A 21,352-nucleotide genomic window follows, 5' to 3' on the forward strand; every position below is an offset into this window, starting at 1 on the left:
TTCTGGTTGTATTAGGAGTTATTAATATCATCAAATTTTAATACGTTTATTTATATTTCGTTGATTGGGAATAATAAAATCGCTTAAACTATGCTTATTGTGAATTTTGTTTCATACAAAAGTTGATACTATTTTAAGAAATAAAATTGGTTAAGTCGTTGCAAATAGGATATTAACAATATAAACACATTTGTGTCGCTGTTTTACATATGTAAATCACGCGTTTCGTGCATTTCAGAGTTTATTCTGTTGGCACAGTTCCAACTAGATTTGGATGCATGTAAATACCAGGTGATATTCCAGAGAGTTGTTGGTCCACAGGTTCTCTTGTGTCGTACAAACTTGGAGCTTGGAATATTATACCAAGTGTCCCACCAATACACGCGAACGTAAAAATCCAAAGAAAAAGTCTGTCCAAAACCATGGCTACAAATTTCCAATCTTCTATAACCTAGAAGTACAAGAAATTTTGTACATAACAAGTTTAAGTGCTATAAGAGTATTACTCTTAAAGTATTCATGTACTCGTCGAAATTATAAGTAAAAAAAAAGGAAGTATCAAAAGTAAAACAAAATGAATATCAACAAAAATTCATACTGTTCTACTCACTTCATTATCTTTGTCTGCATTTTTAATATGTTGAGCAATGAAACGCACACCTTTCAGAGCTGATATGACATCTGGAGATAAGTGTCTCGGCATCGTATTTTCACTGTCAGTGACTACAATTATGTTTCATTGTTAGCACATATTTTACCAAACATTACGTCATGTCGTTTCATGATATAGATATAATTTGTCACCCCGAATGCAATTGCAAATTACAAAATTACTGTTAATTCTGATATTATATATCCTTTGTTCATCTCTATTATGGTCATGTAAAACACAACGCGCGTTCGGTGTCTCGGTAATGAAGAATGTATATTGTGAACGAATGCAACAAATAAAATCTTTTATGCAAAAATTACGAAGATTTACCTGATGCGTGCGGATAATGTCGAGCGTCATCTTCCCTAATATTCTTATACTGGGAAGTGACGCTTTCAAATCCATCCGGACTACCTTTCAATTCCAGCGGGTAATCGCTAACGCTGTCATGAAAGCTACAATGTATGTTGCTGAAGTTTGAAGCATCCAATGAATATACAGGACGGAGCGTTTAAGACAGGTCATCCGAATAACTCATTTGTTTTGTATGATAAAACAGGATGTTTGAGGCAGAAGTTGTTTCATTCTATAAAGAATATAGTGTGGGACGTTTTCTTCGCGCCAAGGACATTGATTTATTTCAAGTGGAACGATATAGTTTTATGTTTATTCTCTAATAGGAGTTTGTAGGATGAATGCAATGACTTAAAGTTCAAAGTTATTCAGGATCATTTATGTTCCCCATAAAATCAATCAACTTGTGCCACAAACATTCCTTTTTATCCTTAAATATAAACGAGTTAATTGGACGATCTGCCTCAAATGCGCCCATCCTGTATAAATAATTACCTAAAATCTATTTCATTAGTGTATCCGCTATCCATATACGTATCGTCGTATTCTGGAGTCGAATACGGGGTTCGACGCATCATTAGCATTCGAGGCATCCAATTTAAGAATAACTGTCTGACCCAAGGCGACATGTTGTGCGTGGATGGAGATCTGTGAAAGAAATTTTTAATAATCGCCGTGCCCATCTTCTCGGCGGGTGCGAAACATAAATTACCGAAAATGGACGTTCAAAACGCATACGGTGATCCATATCGATAAAGTGACCAAGATCATGGTAAACAACAAGTATTTTCCTAAAAGTGGTATGGCCAACGATGTCGGTGGTATAATCTCGGCCAACAATAAGAAGAACACAGTTAGTGAGAGGAGGATGGAAGAACACAGCGATACCTATGAAGAAATACAGTGTACGGAAATCTGTTTCGTTAATTTACTGTCTTCCTTTTTCTTGCAACGTTTGCTTACTTTCTCGCCCGAGTCGCTTGGCAAATAAAAAACAAGCACCGTGAGGAACGTGATACCCACGCAAGGGATGATGAGATTCACCGTGTAGAACAGCGTTTTCCTCCGCATCGTGATGTTGAATGTGATGTCTGAGTATCGTACACAATCATATTTTTATATTTTATATTACTAACGAGTTTTACTATTGCTCACCAGAATAGGGTTCCGTGCAACACGGGTAATACTCCTCGTTTCTGGATGCTGGCACTTCGAGGATATCCCATTCTACCGACAAGTAGAAATCGGTCAAGTCGATGCCAATCGCGACCACGTTGCTGCCAGGCTCTTGCTTCATGTGCTTCAAATCCACCTGACGGCAAAAGTCTTTACAAAGCATATTTTCGTAGGACAATGCTAACGCGAATAATTTGTACCCTTGAAACGACCTTGTTCCCGACCTAAGGGGGCAGTTTTCGAACTCGGGCCAAGAAATACCCCCTTAAGGGGACATTTCACTGTGAGCATACCTTTAAGGGGAAAAAACATTCATTCAATTTTATGCAATAGTTCCTGAGAAAAAAATTATTGAAAATATGCTTTTTTTTTTGTGCGTTCACAGTGAAATGCCCCCTTAGTTGATTCGATAGAGGGGTCGACGGTTAATAGTGGAGTTAAAACCTGAGCGCCGTTGTATGTCCACGAGCCGAACTTCATGATGCAGGATTGCTCGTCGAATGGAAAATATTCCACGTTAATCTCGCAGGACGATTTGTAGATGGCTGGCGGTTTCCAAGATACCTCGCCTGTGTACTTCAACGTGGCTTTTGTCATGAGAGTTACTTCGTAATTGCCGTCAGCGCTGTGTGAACGAATGGTAGATATATGGTAAATTAAGAGAAGTAACAACAAAGTATGCGAATAATATGTTCTTAAAGTTTCACCGCTATTTACTTATTGTACATCACGATATCTGGCAGCCAAATATTTTCGGAAGGCACGTAAAGCATTTCCACGCCACCGTATTCCTCTGGATCCCAACGTAGCTTGTAGTCGAACCATTTCTATAAAAGAGAACGTGGAGATAGTAAAAACGCTACATATAATAAATAATAACAATGTATTAGGTTGTCTCAAAAGTTTCTTTCGCTTTATTAATAAGTAATGCATGCACAATATTTAATGTTTTATGTTACATTACCGAATCGTGTACGATTCATTTTGCTCCATTACTGTTACAACATGAATATCTATGATATTAGATTGTCTATTTATATAAACACGAGCACATCAAATAATTGAGTGCAACTCGCCAAAGAAACTTTCGGGACAACCTAATGCAAGGTGCTTATCTACAGATGGGCAGATTTAAAGGGTGATCTCAAACATTGCATACTGTATGATAGGTTTGATGTTAATACGAAGTCTCAAATTTCATTCATTATTCATTATTTTTGTCTTTCTTTTTTGCCTGTAAAATCATCCCTTAAAACCATCCCTAAGTCCACCTGTAGAGAACTCCTTATACTTATCCTTTGAAGGGGAACGTTCGCGAGTAGATTATACCTGTTCTACCCAGACGTTCGTGGTCATCACCTGGTTCTTCAAATTCTGCGGATTTCGAAAACGAAAAAGGAGGAATTAATATCGAGAATATCCTTATCGAAAAGAATCGCGGAATTTTGAAATTTGAATTCACCATTTCGATCAATTGCGAGAGTTTCAAGCCGAGCCAAACCGTTAGGGTTTCGGTATTATTGATGACGGGGCGTATGAGCCTGTTGTAATTAGACAGTAAGTCATCGTACAGTCTCTTGGTGTCTGGGTTCGCCTCGTAAGTTTTATAGCGCGCGGCACCTGCAATAGATACGTACGTTTTCTGTAAAAATTAATCAACTTTTCTGTGAGAAAACCACCGACTCAATTCGCGAAAACGGGACAAAGAAACGATGGCATACAGTGTGAGGGAAATGCTGGGCGACAGGAACGATTTTTACAATCATGCGATTACAGATAACGACGGGGCTTACCGTGTGTGATGCTGATACTGTTGAAAAGTATACCGATTATCAGTACTCGCATTTTAAGGGCGACTGTTTACAAATTCGTACAGTGTCGAGATGGTTGCGACCACTCCCAGTAAAAAAAAGACGAACGTTCACCTGCTGACACCATGCACGACGATTTCGTAACTTTCCATCGCCGACCGTTAGAAGTGCTGTTGGAATGTTAAGCGTATTTTTTACTGGAGGAAGGTGGAAAATGTGATTAGCGGAATACGAGCGTTCTGCATCCCACTGGACCAAAATCGATATCCGAAGTTAGCGCCATCGTGCGCGCTATGGTCTACTCCTTGGGCTGGTTCGTTTCTCGAAGAAGCGTATACGCATGCGAGGAAACTAGCCGCGCGATTACATTTTCAAAGCTAAGCAGAAAATAGCCTAATCTAAACGATTTATTATCTGAACTGCCGAGGTACATTATTTTCTGCTTATACAGAGTCGATTTAAACGGCTTATTGACAATGTTAGGCAGACTTTAGTACAGATTAGCAAATTAGGGTAATAATCAGGCATGCCGGCAGGCGTTCAGTCTGTATTTTAACATCTTTTGTCTTTAATGTCCCGTAATTGATGCCGAAGCATTTATTTTCTCTCTCCTGTATAAACATGTGAATTGTCAAACATTCCTGAAATGCATATTAAATGTTTAGCCCTCTGGTGCGTTAACGGGTAGGCGACGCTATAACCATCTCGCGGTGAAACGGCCGAACTAAATTTGACATCATCTTTGCTGTTTAATACAGAATACAGTCGTTAGATGTGCATATGGTTATTTATAAGTCGAAAACGATAAAAAATGATTGTATCATAAATACATTATCAGTATTTATCGTAAAAAAATAAATTATATTAATGTACTGCAATTGTCGGTACAAAGGAGACGGTGGCGCCATCTCGCAGTATGAGTCTGAAACCACTTGAGCTCAACAAGCTTGGGCGTTTTGCCACCGATGGCGCCACATGTATTCTTTGTTATCGCCATCTAGCGTCGTAAAAATGGAACTATAGTAAATTTGAAAATTTTTAAATAGATTTTACTATATCATGTAATTGTTTTAAAAGCATTATGATAATAACAATCAGCTGACTAAATATTCTTAGACCTTCATTTCTTGCAAAGAGATTTTAAACAAACTAGTGCTATTTAACAATAATAAGCTAAATTATCTGTTTTAAAGCAACGCCTCTTTCAATGAAATAAGTTTTGAACTAGTATTAACGTATAAACCAAGTGTTATAAATTTAATTTCTTACAAATGTCGAATGCATAGAGGTTAGCTCTTGTCCTTAGACTAAGGACAACCCTTTGAAAGCAGTAGAGGGAAACAGTATCATATATTTGATCCACAAGGGTATCAAATTAATATAGTACTTGAGTATGTCGCAACGAGGTTGCTATATCTCTCCCACTTACTACACAAGAGACGTCAGAGAGTAAAAGGAAGAGTGGCGGTTCAAGGATCTTATTATACTAACGACCTTTAGAGGATCAGAGTTACCACACTTAATAATACTTATGAAGTGTGCACACTTCGTGCATAGATTAACATCAATCCTCTCAGGAAATCTACAATTTTCACAATCAAAATTCACCTGATTCAAATGATTTGACATTAGGCTGCTCACCAGCGTCAGTAATTACTGGGTTGGCAATTTAAACAGCACGTGTACTTTGCTTATATCCTGTTTTTTTTTATCGAGGGTTGTGTCAGTCATTTTTCCCACCACACTATGATTACTGAGGCTAGTAAATTGCATTTACATGTCTTCGAAGTGAACTATCTATGTGTGCCAGCAACCTGAAAGGCAGGTGTACTTTCTGCCATTTCTAATTATCGCATCAGGTAAGTAAAGAGCACTACCCTACCAGGCACAACGATCAGTGATTCCACTGAATCCAACGAACATGGTTTCAAATGAAATGACTGCTTGGAACCCACTAGACCGGCGCCAGAAGCGATACCCACTACGAGAAACTCTCGGCAATCGCGTGCAACGATCCATCCGCGGTGTGTCTCGACTGTCTTGCGCGATTATCGATCAAAAGATACGTAAACAGACGTGTGGGCACGAGTTGCACGACCAGGCCACTTAGCGTATGTTTGTTTAGTACCTTCTACGACTATATCGTTCGGGTATGTGCTCGGTTACGAAGAAGCCAGTGTCTGGCGCACCGTTAAGGGTTGGGTGGCGCGGCGCCGCGCTTCAAGAGGGTCATTTATAACTGTTATCGTGAGACTTACTAGCCCACTTACTACCCTCCGCCTGTCTATTCCCTCCCCGTCCCGCACACCCTCTAAGAAACGTAAGCGAGTTGCAGCCAGCCCTCCGATCCCGCTGGTCATTCTATCACAGCTTTTTATCCTTACTCGGTCATCCTGTATCGCGTCGGAAGGCAGTCCTTTGAGTAACGACACCCCTGAAACCGATAGATTTCGAGTGGATTTGGCGGTGGAAAAATTTCCGACCTGGCGTCGATAGGAAATTATTGAAATTCATATTTAGGGAACAAATTTTCTTGTTTTACTTACTTACAGATGTTCGTTTCCTCGCGTCAATTAGCTGCGGCCTCAATAGCATATTGCAAATGTCGTAAACGATTCGTAAGGAAATTTGTAGAACGATCAGTCTTCAACGAGTCGTCCTGTTGATTTGACGAGTGGTCAGGTTCGACCGATAGAGTCCGAATAAGCAGTCACCGCAAAATAGAATCCTCGTTATTCCTTCACCCTCACGTCCTACATAAATGAAATTCCTGAGTAAAATTTCCTAAATAAATAATTACTATTCCCTAGTAACTCTGTTCAGAACACCCAGGTTGCATTGCACCTCGAGCTGGAGCAGAATAGAATTTTTAAGTTCCCCTTCCCGCGTCCTCGTTAGACACCCGATAGCGGTGGTTCATAGTTGGCGAAACTACGAGGTACCAGGGAAAGTTATTTCACGTAAAACGTCTAATTGCCTCCCGCGCCAATTACAATGCCGTTTTCATTAGCTTTGGGACTTGTAACTGTAATAGCCGTACACACAGTTCTAATCCTTTGTTCTCGCTAAGCCACTTTGAGTGGCGAACTGACTGAACTGAATGCGAACTTTGGGGGGCGCGGTGTTTACGGGGCGGTAATATGGCGGCATTACATAAATCTATGTAATAACTACGAGTAAACTTTCATCTTTAATGCTGGATAGCGAGCCGGGTCCCGCTAGGTGAGTAACGATAAATAGTAGATGCTCTCAACTGGTCCGCGAATTGTTTTGTAGTTTAATTAGTTTAGGGACCCTGTGCACTCTACTTTCTAATTCGTGGCGATCTCTGAAGCAACGTATAAAAGATGACGAAGAATAGAAATTATTAGGGGGACCAGAAAGTAATGTCGTTTCTTTTACATTAAATTCAAACAAATAAATTTATAATATGTTTTTATTTTTAATCAATTATGTAATTGTCCTCGTTATCAATAACCTTCTGGATATAAGTATAAGTGCTGTAAACTGGTTACAAATTAAGGAAAACTCTCCTTTTGTTTATACCACTAAACGTAAACCAATTTTGTACAACTTTGTGGTGCTACGAGCAGCTAAGTTTGCTCGCACCTTAAATAAATAAGTAAAGTAATAACCTTCTGTCATCTAGTGTGTAAATTTTCAATACCTGATCGATAAAAATTGATTGGTACACGGTGAGCTGGTAAATAATAAACAAGTATTTGCATTCGTAGAAACGACATTACTTTCTGGTCTCCCTAATATTATGGAATTAAAAAGTATTACAGAAAAATATATGTTAACATTCCTTTTCGTATTAATATATTCAAAATTGAGTGTTTAATAATTATACAAATATATTTTTCTGGTACCATTTCGAATACTCTATTCGCTTCATTTGATAAAGAACCTTGACTACATGTGCGTAGTAGACGTATGAATATACATACCCCATACTCCATCCTAAGTCCCTGAGACAATCCCTAGAAACCCCAACAATTTCCTTTGAAATAAATAAAATTTACTTTCTGTACCACCTTCGGAATTAATCCTTTTAATCCCTCGGTGAAAAGCCCTGCGGGGTGACACGGCGGCCAACTTGTGAGATTGATCGTGTACTCCCTTTTCCCGTGGAAATTTCCTCAGTGTTCGCGTAACCCTGGAACATAAGATAGCAAATAGGCGAGGACGGTTACTCACGTTATACGGGGGAAAGCATTTGGCGCCCCGAAGCGTCGCATTTGCAGATTTGTCCGCGTCTTTCCTAGACGTTCGCCACCCTCCGCCCTGGAAAATTGTAATGCGCCGTCTTCTTGCGGACCGCCAGCTTTTAAGGGATTTATCGAGCTCCACATTAAATGGCACTGATCTTAGTAAATCCAGATGGAATTCCCGTGTTTCCGCCACTTGGCGTGGCTTCCAGGATTTCGCGGCAACCGTCGGTCGCGACTTCTGCGCCAAAAATCGATTTATTCCTGTTAATCGACTCGTGGATACCACGCGTCACTGTAGGTGCTGTGGAACGACAGACAAGAGAAGAAATTCCCTGGGTGAAATGTACTGCTGGGAAGCGAGAAGAACGCATCTAACCGTCCGAGCAAGTCTCGAGGCACTCTACCGTAATTGGGAATTGGGACGATTAATTTCGATACTCAAGGAAATCGAATATTATCACTGATTTAAAACCAAGCTTAATCGAAATGGTCGCTCCAAAAGCAATTAATAAGGAGCCAAACAAGAACCACGAATCGAAAGCGGTCGACTGTGGGTCCGAGGATCGTGGGTTCCAAATCCCTGGTCCCTTATTTTTCGTTTAGCCTCCTACAAAGTCCTCAGTCACTTGATCTGTAATAGTTTCGAAAATAAATCCTCCTAAACTGGTGAAGCAAATTTACAGTTCCTCGTTCGAGTCTACCTGTCCCTCGTCTGAATCACCAGGAAACAATGCTGATCTCCAGGCGAGGCGAAACGCTCCCGCGGATATCGATCCTCGGCCAGGATCACAGTTAAACGCAGGAACCGTAAGACAATGATCGGGAGGATAATTATATTAATAACGGATGGAGGTCAAACGCGACCGCCTGGCATGTGCCAGTAAATACATCCGTGGGGAGGTTGCATGGGTGCGGAACTCACGTACAAGAGGGTGAAATGAGGGTTGGTTGCGTTGTGTCGTGCTCGGTACGTAACTCAGCAGGATATTGGATACTCTGTTATCATAGTAAACCTCCATCCCTCACTGAAGCCGGTGACGACGTAATTATCTCTAGTAATTAAAGTACACACCTACTTTGCTTGATATTGGCTCTTTAGAGCCAGTCGCGTACGAAGTATGCAGAATTATGGAAATGATAAGCAAGCAACGACGCTTACCAGTTGCGACGAATACAATCACGAGGCTGTGCGCCGCGGACACGGCTCTATCGCGATTGGGGCAACGTTTGAGGAAACATTGGGGAAGAGAGGAGCGTTAGAGGTTAGAGAGGAGTGTTTTCGCGTTCCACGAAAGGGATCATTAAGGTCGAGATCTGAAAGTAAAAGAGTTATTAATAAATTAATGATAATAAAAGAAACATAAGTTCGAAACATATTTATTATATTATATCCTATCTTCTCCTTTTGCATTAATTCTTTCCCCTCTAATTCTGGAAGAAAAAGAAATTAAACTGTTAAAAATAATTAGGAAAATATATACAATATTATCTACTACAAATTTTTATATCGATGCTACACTTCTATGACCAATTAATCCAACGATAATAAATACAATCGAGCACTTGGTTAAATAAACAATTCGTCCACATTGGCTATCGGCACGCCGGGATTTGACAAAGTATGAAAGTAATTTTATTACGCTTTAATCAAGCTTCGAGTTCTTCGTCATCGTTATTAGCAATGAACCGTAATTGACCATAACCGTTAATTCAAACGAATCCCTCAGTTGCGATACACTACCGCGTTTAGAATCCATATTACCGACATTGCAAATTAATAGTAATCGATGCTTTATGTTCCTGCGTGAATAACTTTCATAAATACGAGCGGTACACATTGTTTCGCTAACAAATGCTTCGAGTCTCTGGTTCGATTACAAGCCTTGTTACCAACGTCAGAGACCTGGTAATCGGTATTATTCGCGACGAAGGATTGTTCGTCGCGAATAATACCGAGAGCTAATGGCTGCGAACCATGTAATAAGATCTTTTGATATAAGAAGTGCAAAGTGGAAAAGTGGAAAAGTGTAGAGTGGAAAGTGGAAAGTGTAAAGTGGAAAGTGAGATTAGATTTATAATTAGCTTCCAGAAAAATTCATTTTTAAATATTACATATTAACATTAATATATTCTCATTGCAAAATTTTAGTCAATTTTCACGACAATTTGTGTTTTTAAACTATAGATCAAATTACCAATATCACTTCTCTTCCAATTTATGCAAACGTACTACCCAAAAGTACAGACAGCGCGTAAGTCATAAATAGCTATCAAAACGTAGCAATCATAGTAATTGCGAGCTTAGCAACGTCGAGGAAAGATCGGACGTTCCCTGTATATTCGTCCCTTATATGCGGGGGGGTTTGCGTATCCGCGAATGGCAACGATAGGACGAAAGCCACGGGGTAGCACAGCGGAATAATTTATTTAGCTCGAGCAATGTAATAATGGCGGGGTCGCGCCGAGTGCAAACTGCAGAACGCGTTCATTACTACTTTAGTCGAAAGTGTATGGCGTGGACAAACCGGAGGTCAGGGGTGGTGGGTGGCGTGCGGGCGGAGACACGTATATACAGGGTGGTTACTATCGTACTGGATCGGCGAGTCGCAATGTGCGGTTCACCAGACGGCGACATTACAAACGTTAGGTACACTACCCGACCAACCCCCGACCCCCTCATGCTTCCAGGGCTCGTTCCACCCTAAACTAAGCCAAAGCCCCGTAATTTTCGATTCCTGTTGGCCGTTTTCAACTATTTTTATCGCGCCCAGACGACCGTCCACGTACGTCCACCGTACGTTTTGGGAAAACTAAGCGACGAAGGTGGGGACGGTACGTGGGAGCATGATCGTTGGTTAGGGTGTAAATGAAAGTGGCTTCTGAGGGAGGTTGGAGCTTTAAAATCTTTAGAATTATTGTGCTGAAATATTCTATCAATCTAGAGTTAACATTAGCGAGTTCCATCTATCCAGATCCAAAATTGAACGCCTTCAACAAGGTAGAATAATACCAAGTCACTGGACATTACATAAAGTAACGATGACTCTTACGTGTTTCCAGCCACTACAAAAAAATGTAATGGAGATGTTTTAAGCGAGAAGAGTTAGCTCCTCAGGTTGTACAGTTTTCCACGTAAGAAGCTTACGTAACATATCGAGAAGCCAGCAACGTTTAGCGATTAAAAATATCATTCTCCGCCTCGTCGAATCTATCGGAAGAAACGAACGATATCCCGATGACGGATACTAATTCCAGCAAAAACTAAATTGATCGAAAGGTTCTCGTCTCAGCTCGACGATCATTGCCGTTTGCACCAATCCTCTCCAATTTTCGAACGCTACCCTCAGGAGAAGGATTTTTCGAATCCCAATAATTAAAGTACTCTAATATCTCCAGGATATTTGAGAATTGAATCATTAATAATGATTTATGCATACCAAATTCAACGTAAATAAATGTAATTGAAACCGACAAACACTTGTCTTGCATTTGCAATGCCTGATGAATGATCAAATGTATTTAAAGGATTGAAAACAAGAATGTGAAACACAAATGTATTTAAAGAATCATCAAAATAAAAATATAAAATACAAACATATTTACGAAATTATCAAAATAAACTCCAATGAACGCATCACATATCATTCACAACGATAATTAAACATCCGAAATAAATCAACAACGTCCCCCAATCAGCGAAACAAAAATCGCCGATAAATCCTCCACGTATTTGTAAATACTGTTGCCAGGAGTAAGAAATAAATCATTCACATTTATAGTAATTTTCAGTACGTACTGGGGAAATTTTATCAGTGTAAAAAGTGCGAACGATAATTCAGGAGCTCGCAGAGCCAAGAGGTTTAACGGGGGATGAACACGGCAACGTTTACAGCTCAATGGAAATACATCATACGCCCCCGTTTTGCTGTTGTTTCGGGATCGCCCAGAGTATATCAGTGTCTTCTAAAAAAAAAAATTAAATTAAATAAAGAACAACAACAGGGTACGGCATTTCCGCGGATTTCCCTCTAATCACATCCGGTAACTTAACAGCCGCGTTGTAATTCTTCTAGCCGCGCGACGGGGACCTGGACAAAAGGGCGAAACTGAAAAAATAGATTTATTTTTCTTTCCGCGTGTACTCCTCTTTACTCGTACATCTTCCCTCCCCCCCTCTTTTAGACCTCCCTATAGCCAGAAATACGGGTCTGGCCGCCCCGTCGCGCACTATTTATAACTTCGACTCATTTTCCCTCATTGCGCGGGAACAGCGGGACCCTGGGGATAAATAATTGTTTTTAACCGAAGTTTTATCGTGGCTGAACCCACCCCCACGCTCCTCCTGCAGGTCGCGTAAACCGGGTACAAATTGCGCGACGCAAAGACACGTCAGGGGGCTAAATGAATTTATGGAGAAAGAAAAGTTTGGAAACCCCTGTGACGGTCGTTTGTCGGAGCGTGTATGTTTGAAGAAGTCGCGGAGCTTCAGTTTTGCGGTGCCTTAAACTCAACTTTCGGGCCCGATTGACATACGGTGGCTGTTGTTTTCGCTCGCGGCGATGGAGTTGTATCTGCTTTAATTGACATTCTTATCATTAAAATAAAAATAACGCGCGTTCTCGAGCAGCAAATAAAAACACGTAAACAGAAAAGAAACGAGATCACCGTAATGTACGAGCAATTACAGAATTGATGTATGGAAACGCAATCAACTCTCACGCAGCGGCTGTTATCCGATTTCATTTGGTTAATTGGTTTGTAATATGTAACTACGCACTGTAAATTAAGTTTAATTTTGATAAAATTTCGATTGAAATATTTAATTACAAGATTAATTTGCGAAAGTACAATCAACGCAGTAATGTATCGTCGATTTCGGTTTATTAACGCGTTCCTTTCCTCGTTGGAGTAATTTCCCAGGATTGGGAACGGGGATAAATTTCGCTGGTCGGTGTTCCTTAAAAATAAATCCTGATGTCGAATGTCTGAATCGACCCGAACAGCGGAGCAACGGGTATTAACGATGTAAACGGTAATGTAGAACATTGTCCTGTGATTCTGTTCCATGTTCATTTGCATGGAGCTTAATGCGGGCGGCCGATCGTTGTTTTACTGCAGACAATGAATTTCAAATCAATTTATGCAACTACGATCGTAACCTTCGTGTTACTCGTTGACAGTGCCTCCATAAACCATTCATGTTTATCGCCCTAATTACGCCAAGTGACGCGAATACTTCGCCGGACTATTTTTTATGCGTGTCGAGGAATGGATAATATTAGGAGCAGGTGGTTTGATCTTCGACAAAAGAGAATTTTATTTATATAATTTTGTTTGGGATCAATTTTATATACAGGTTTTATTTGTTACTGATGCAAGAGGAAATGCTTTCAAATCTAACTTTGTTGAGTATGGATTACTGAATTTTATTAAAACAATTGCTTGCCCATTTTTGGAGCCCCGTAATTAACTAGAATCTTGCTTCGTCAAATAAAAATCAATATTTTCATTAAACTTTCTCCTTCACCCATTCCCTCTTCAATAAATAACTGTCTGTCACAGTATCGTCTTTCGTCAATCCATGCCCCCGATAGGACAATTTACGAATTCCTTTTTGGTCATTAAGCGTATCCAAAATTTTCTGGATGCGATGGTACGTGTACACACGTCGATGTGCGCCCAAAGGGAAAGCCGAAAAAGAACCGCGAGAAATGGCTGAGGGAGAAAGGTACGTAAGGAAGTGCCGCGCTCTACCGGAAGTGGATGAATTGGCTCAAAGGCGATATGGTCTGAAAGCCCCCCAAAGAGGAGGATCCGGCACTCAGGGCGACATAGATTATTCATGTAATTCTGCACTCACTTTGCGTCGCGATCGATCAGTCACGGAACGATGCTCATCTGAATAATGAAATTCGAGGATTCCTTGTGCCGATGACGCAAGGGGGCAGAAGAGGGGAGCGGGAACGTCGGCTCGGAGATTTTTCGAGTTTGCAGGATATCTTTTCGAATGCACAAACCGTGATCCGAGAAGGATTGCGTCCGTGCCTTAGAGCCGGCACGTTCTATGTAAAACGACGCTTAAGAATGTCACGCTGGGATGCAATATTTACGCGACTGCTCGCAGGCGTTTGCTCTGCACCGGATGAGACGTCTGCTGCTTCGATAAGCTGCGCCGACCCCGGTTCCTTCGGTCGAAACTATCGGCGGGGCGTTAAATAAAATAATTAATCGATAGGACGCGTTGCAATTACTTGAGAAAATGAAAAATAATAAGAAATTTTCGAAAAGAATGTGATTTATGACGAATATAAATTAAGTGTGAATGAGAAATATAAGGGAAAATTGCAACAAAGGGGTGCGATGTTGAATAGGGGGCTACTAAGACGAGAAAGTTGTATCGCATATTTGAGAGAAGAAGTTAAATTCGTGTCTACAAAAATAATTAATCATGAAACTGTACTTCGATATGGGTTTGTTTCTTGAAGACAGAGGGCCTCATGGTCTCTATAGTTACCAAGACTTGAAAGATTACACTTTCGCTACTCTTGGATCTTCTATGGAGCCTCACTGTAACTCATTAAATGAGTGTTCCAAGCAGCATTCTTGCAACCCCTCCCCCCTGTAAATATTACCTAATTATTCAAATATGTAATAATTTAATCGCAATCACGTATACACGGGGACTGGGAAGCTTTCAGCCTCCATAAATAATGTACCCGTCCGGGATCGATACGTATTACCTTGCAAAGGCATCCTTCACCCTACCGGTATTATGATCGACTTTTCTCCGAGATTTACAAGCTGCCAATAACTGCGCGCAATATATTAGACCAGTCATAAAGATTATAATATAATCTCTCAAAAGTTCCTCAGGGAAACGAACGATCGTATTCTACAGAGGTGATATCCGGCCGATCTGATATATTATCGGCCATAAGCTAATGCGTCTCAATTCGCGTGATCGATGAGGTCGTTTACATGTTAAACGTGCAATTTACGTGCGAGCCCGTATTTCTGACTTGATATCGCGATATACAAGTCACCCCGTAATTCGCACGCAGGTGTTTTTGATTCTTGCGGGCATGAATATGGTCCCCCAGGTTGCCTACGCGTTTACCTACACGTTTACACGCGACCAAACCGTTCGCGTACACTCGCACCAGCGCCATAGTTTCGTGCTTTTTCCACTTGCGTATATTGGATTTTATTCTGGCGTATTTATATCGCTGTACGTTGTCGCTTTAGCCCCGAACGCGACGGAAACCGTTGCGAGCTTGACGTATCGGCACGCGAAAGCGAGTCGCCTGTAACGACGTTGACAAACACAGGATATTATAGAATTAAGACATGGGGGTCTACCGTGTGTCGCGCGAGTGACAAGAATCTGGGATGGATCTCTAAATTTGACTACTGGCAAGGAAAGGAGGGAAATCATTACCCACCCTAAAACATCCTCAAGCTAATTAAACAGCCTTGCTGTTAAATAATTCCCAATCTCCTGTCTTAAAATAGTCTACTATCGACAGACTTTCCCCTTTCCAAGTCCACTCGCATGTTTTATTATTACCATTTCGCAACAGTATGTCGTATCGTGGATCAGCCACGGACAGGTTACTGTCAGAAACGAAAGGACAACCGCGTCCGGTCCTGCGAAAGCATCCAGAGAAATCGATCCGTCGATATCGAGATGGCCGCGTTTGTTTTCCGGTGTTGCAGGTGTACAGGACGCGCCTAACTGTATTTCATACTTATCGCGGCCGGCTAGGAGGAATCGGTATCATTTATTCCATCGGCACGTACCATCGATCGTGTTCACGGCCCGGCTTTTCACTTTTCCACCTCCGTTCCCAGGATTCCCTTTGTTAGCGTTGCTCGAGTCAAAGAAAACTTCACGTGCGTCCCAGTGCAATCGTGCGAACGATAACAAAAGCGGCGGTGCCTCGATCTTTGTTAAGGCGTAACATCAAAGTGCGGGTAAACTTAATTTGGGAGACCCACAGAGAGAGAGAGAGAGAGAACTAGCGACGCTGATGGAACGTTAGAACGTACACGGATGTAGCGAGCGTATCGATGGAATGCAAACTGGAATGATAGGGTCATTTCCTTGGGTAAACGCCATTAACGAGGACGCGAAGTCGCGACAAGGAGCCACGGGCATTCATTTAACGAGGTGGCGTTGCTAAAAATTAAGGGAGAGCTAGTAGTGATATTTGGGACAGTTTAAGCAATTAAAGGAAGTTTCTTGAACTATTTGTAATAATTTTCGTTGAAATTTGCTTGATAAATCCTGTATATAAACATAAAATTAATCTCAGACAATAAAATTTAACACAAAACGTGTCGAACACTCTTCGCCTTTTATTTTCTTAACAAAATTGAGGTACCATTCTCCGACAATAGTTTACTTGTACATTTTTCATGTAATAAAGGCGCACCAGCTAAAAGCGACAACTCCCCTTGGGCGTGTGTCATTGAACTGAACTTTGGACGAACAAGAGCGCGGAGATCCGCACGCGTGTTTTATAAATTACGGTTTGCGGAAATTTCGACGATGTTAATGCGTGGGAATTTGAATATCAATACGGGAGCGACGGTAAATTATTCACGGGGGGTCTATATTCGCGGCATTTTTGCTTTCAAGGATCGGGGTTGGGCTCGTTACCGCTGTAAATAGAGTGCTAACGAGAAACGCGAAGCGTCCGACGCCGATTTTGATGAAACTTTGCGCGTCCACCGGTGCTGTACAAAAATAATAGACGCGTGCTTGTTCTTTTCCTTTTTTTTTTCTTTTTAAAAGCTGCGGCTCAGGTCCGAGGGATGAAATTTAATCTCCAAGGGCCTTCGCGTTGGATTTCGAAAATTGCGAGGAAAAGGAGTGTTCTAAACCGAGAGGTTTAGAATTTCTGGGAAACAACATTGGAGTGGTACAGAATAATGATAGCGAAGAAGTTTAGCAGGAGCTAAGTTTAGCATATTATATTAAAATCCTGCTTTGATACTCTTATAGATTTTACTTCTATTTTAGGGGTTTCAATCAAATTCTGATTATGTTGCAATCTTCGTCGAATATACCTTCTGGAATAGTTATCTTCAAAGCCCCAGTAGGTACACCTCAACCTTCGGTACTTGCCCTGTCAGTCGAACTTGGCCCTCCATAGTTGTGGTATCCCGCGTCCCTGTAGTCCAGATTCGATAAATCAGTCTCTATATATTCTAGAATCAAAGTGAACGAAGCTATTATAATATATTATCTAACATTTTCGACATTTTCACAATTGTAAAACCATGTCAGAAAACCATGTCAGAAAATTCTTCGTGTCGATTATGTAAAAACCAAATAGGAAAAACTGGACATCGAACAAATTTAATTTATGAATGATCAACTTTAATATATTATTGGTGTGACTGAGAAATTCTTTGAATATAACTTGAAATATATGGCGCGGAAAGTAAAGAGTTTTTTGATACATAGATTATGAATTATTGGCTGTACTCAGGGGTTTTACTACTCTTTCTAGTACGCCATTTTGGTAGGCTATAGTCTTGGTTTTAACGCCTCTCTCACATAAATGAAGGTACGTTTCACTTTGACGAGCCACTCTCCACAGAATGATCGCTAAGTTCCTGGCAGTTCTGATGTGAATCCACTCGTGAAAGATTATAAGCTGTGGTCAGAGTTGGAGAATAGGGCACGCTAAGCTGCTCACAGACGTTTGGATACCAAGTTTCCGAATGTGCATCACTGCGTAAGATGGGCGTTTACGGTAATGCTATTGTTTAATGTTTAAGTGCATGTTTAGAACAAAAAGGAACTCGAATATATAATTGATAAATAACGTAATAATAGAAAAACACGAGGATAAAGTAAACTTTTCAAAGAAAACTAGTTTTCTCTTCGTGCGCACAAATAAGGATATTCGCCTTAAACGATAGCGTCGGTAATTTTTAAATTTTGTGTCCTCAATGGTGGTTTCAGGTCTGAAAGGGTTAAACCTCCCATCCCAGCACGTTTAAATCCTGACCAGTTAAAAACGACCTTTTCCAAAACTCCCATCCCCTTCCCCATTAAATGGAATCTTTTTTCCCAGCGTATCCAGGATCGCGTCGTCCAGGAGTACCAACCGTTATCTCGAGTACGTATCAGGCTCGTAATTAAAAAGCCAGAGGCGTTCGTAACCGTGAAAGCTTATATCTTCATTGGAAATCCCTAGGTGTCTCGGCTGTCGGTTCAACTTATTCTTAGGCTCCCCTCGGTATGATAAGTCCGGCTGGCTACCGGTTTCCCTGTGTAATAACCATTTGCTCGTCCTGGCCAGTGTCCATTCCGAAAGGACCAAGTAGCAACAAGGTTTTATAGCTAGTCCCCGGGGGCAATAGAATTCCGGTCGACCTCCAAGGTTCCGTCTGTGAAGCTCTCCGCGAGATACGAGACCGAGGAAAAATGTGTTTGCGCCCGGGACACGATTTCTGTTTCTACTCGATAGCCCTGGGTAAGCTCGTTCAGCCTACGTTACAACGTGGGAATGCTTTAGAAACAGAGGGAGCAATGGAGGAGAAGACGGTACACCTTCTCCCGTTCTTTCTACTCGTAATTGTCCCTGGGTCTCTTGTTTAAGCGCGGAATCGCATCGAAAGACGCAAGCCGGCTCCGTTTAAGGGTGTACATCTCTGGGGATGAAAGAGAAGAAGATACTCCGCGCTGTAAGCGGACTGGTTTACCTTTGCATTGTCATTTAACCTCCTCTAGTCGCTTGTTGTCGAATGCCAGCTACTGTGCTATGTATAGGTTTGGGATAGAATTTGTATAGGTATCGTGTTTTTTACCCTTAAGAAGACATTGGCGAAAAACACATCGTGTAATTCGTTTAAAATTTCTAGTTTATTTTAAATTACTAAAATCGACTTCTCCACCTCATTTTTATCATTATTTATCTCGCAGATTGGACTCCGTGCGACACGATGGCTCGATAAACACTTCAAGACGGAGTTTATCCGTCAATTTTCATGAAATATTTCGTCGCACAATGTTTCCCAGTTTCGTCACCGCCAAGTTTCTCGATTTACTCGAAAAATTGTTCCTCCCCTCGTGTGTACACAATATCGGGCCAGGAAAATTTTCGCAAAATCGCGCGGCACGTATCCTATCGATCAACGAACGTCAAGCAACCGTCAACAAATCCGTCCCGACCCGTTCGCTTTTGTCGACGGAAACTGGAGCAGTTTTTCGCGGTTATTTAACGTATTTCCAAGTAAAATCGGCCTGAACGAAACAGTCCATGGATTTTTGGACGCTATCAAACTCATTGCACCCTTATTCCGGGTGGTTGTCGAGTTACAGTCGAGTGCTTTCTTTATTTCAAAAGTCTAGAAGCAACGTACATCTTTAAATAAAACTATCTCCAATGCAGCCCCAGTTCAAAAGAATCCCAAAAAATATTTTCCAAAAGCCAATTAAATTCGCAATTCATAGAAATAAAATTTATTCCGACTAGATCAACAGTATCCTCCCAAAAAATTCCCGAACCATCTGTTTCGATGTCCAGGAAATTTCCACCCTAACCCCTTAACGAACTTCCAAGTAAAATCCTCCGAACGGCCAATGTCCTGGCGCGTTATCCAGATCGTGCACCCTCGTTCCAGGCAACGTGGTATCGGGTTATGCTGCTTTCCTTTTTTTTGTTGTTGGGAGAGTGGGGAGAGGAGGTGGGTTCCATCAGAACCGCGGCGAGGTCTGTCGGCCGGTCGACTGTGTAAATGACAAGAGAGCGACGGACATTAATCTTTCGCACTATCCAGCTGATGAAGTGGCAATTTCCTCCTGATAGTAAGAGGAAATAGGGTCTGCAGACCAGTTGATCAAACCCTGAACAGTAACCTCTCGGCTCCTCTCTCCTGGTTCCCTTTCCACCGTCGCCTCAGTTATCCAATGGCTATACTGCATCCACCAATCGATGGTGCACTGTATGCACCCTCGACCCCTCCTGCAACAGAGTCAGGAATGTATAGACGCGGGGGATGGAAAGTGGAGTGGATTCGGTTGCTTCGGCTGTTCCGCGAGCCGCGTTTCGGGCTAAGGAGCCCGAAGAAGCTGAAGGAAGATGATCGTTTGGAAGATACTCGGGCGCCGGCTAATGGGCGCCTTTTATTAGCGTCGATTGACGTTAAACGAGCTCCGTCGTCTAGCGAGGACCAGGGAGTAGCGAAATCGGCTCGCTTTCGAACCATTAGGATGCGTCGCGAAATTTGAAAGGCTCCGAAGCTTCACGAATTTATTTTCGAAAAAAGATGGACTAGCTTGGTGGTTGTAATATACATTAAGATGGAAAACAGTTGAATCAGAATCGTCGAATTATATTGCACATGGTGTTTAAAAGGTAAAATAAATATATAAATGTAAAATATAAATATTGTTGCAATATAGACTTCTGCAACAATCGTTAAATCGAGTTTCACTATATATTCTCTCTCACACTTCGTCGAACAGTCAGCCTACGAAATGGTTATCCTGGATTTAGCTACTGTTTCGTGCTTGTCCTTCTATGTTTAATGTACAGCAGTAAAATCCACCTGAATCTTTTATTACGTTGGCCTAGAACCGTTTACGCGAGGGGGCTAAATCAAAATGTCATTTACGAAGACGAATGCGACCGTTAAAATATAATTTGGAAACATTAGAAGATTTAGGGCTTGAAGGGGTAAAAACCCGTATTGTTTCGAAGGGTCGATGACAAATGGGAAGGGTGATAATTTGATTCGACCGTGTTTCCTGCTCGTGAAATTGAGCTGCTCGTTAATTTGCGAGGCTAATCACGGGGGAACAAAGAAATGGCGATCGATAAAATGTTGAAGGGGTGAGGAACTATTTAGTTTTATAGGGAGGAGTGTAAGAAACCAATATTTGTTTCCATTGCATTATTTTCAAGAAGATGATTGTTCATTAATAGATTGTTCATTCAGAATTTTGTTTAGATTCAGAATTGGATATTTGGGTACAATAAGGGGAGGTTCAAGAAAGATTATAATACTAAATATTACATAACAAGATGGAATAAAAACTGCTATGTATAATAATGATAGTATATAATAATCCTGTACAATTCTCATCTCTAAGTGACAACTTTCAAACTAGCATCCCATTAATTAAT

The 21,352-nt window shown here is 41.1% G+C and overlaps 1 protein-coding gene across 3 annotated transcripts; it reads right to left on the minus strand.

Annotated features, from left to right (window-relative positions):
* Positions 1-124: 124 nt before the first annotated feature.
* Positions 125-4,256, minus strand: LOC128879349 (acetylcholine receptor subunit beta-like 2). 3 transcript variants are annotated; one of them, XM_054128411.1, is made up of 12 exons: positions 3,976-4,256; positions 3,645-3,802; positions 3,512-3,556; positions 2,900-3,009; positions 2,627-2,807; positions 2,162-2,318; positions 1,970-2,097; positions 1,719-1,894; positions 1,502-1,654; positions 983-1,095; positions 611-723; positions 125-451 (listed from the first exon to the last, which is right to left on the minus strand). In XM_054128411.1, the coding sequence occupies exons 1-12, from the start codon at positions 4,025-4,027 to the stop codon at positions 242-244; spliced, it is 1,596 nt and encodes a 531-aa protein (XP_053984386.1). In that variant the 5' UTR covers positions 4,028-4,256; the 3' UTR covers positions 125-241. The 3 variants fall into 3 exon arrangements, with proteins under 3 accessions (XP_053984386.1, XP_053984385.1, XP_053984384.1); XM_054128410.1 differs by having other exon boundaries at positions 983-1,107; XM_054128409.1 differs by having other exon boundaries at positions 983-1,122.
* Positions 4,257-21,352: the final 17,096 nt, after the last annotated feature.

Source organism: Hylaeus volcanicus, chromosome 7 (genome assembly GCF_026283585.1).
Source record: "Hylaeus volcanicus isolate JK05 chromosome 7, UHH_iyHylVolc1.0_haploid, whole genome shotgun sequence".
NCBI classification, from domain to species: Eukaryota; Metazoa; Arthropoda; class Insecta; order Hymenoptera; family Colletidae; genus Hylaeus; species Hylaeus volcanicus.

What these genes read in the sequence shown, in the direction of transcription:
- LOC128879349 (XM_054128409.1), bottom strand. Translation starts at nt 4,027, where the DNA reads ATGCGAGTACTGATAATCGGTATACTTTTCAACAGTATCAGCATCACA. An exon ending in TCTCGCAATTGATCGAAATG is followed by an intron (nt 3,557 to 3,644) that starts GTGAATTCAAAT and finishes CGAAATCCGCAG; the next exon opens with AATTTGAAGAACCAGGTGAT. An exon ending in GGACATACAACGGCGCTCAG is followed by an intron (nt 2,319 to 2,626) that starts GTTTTAACTCCA and finishes TTTTGCCGTCAG; the next exon opens with GTGGATTTGAAGCACATGAA.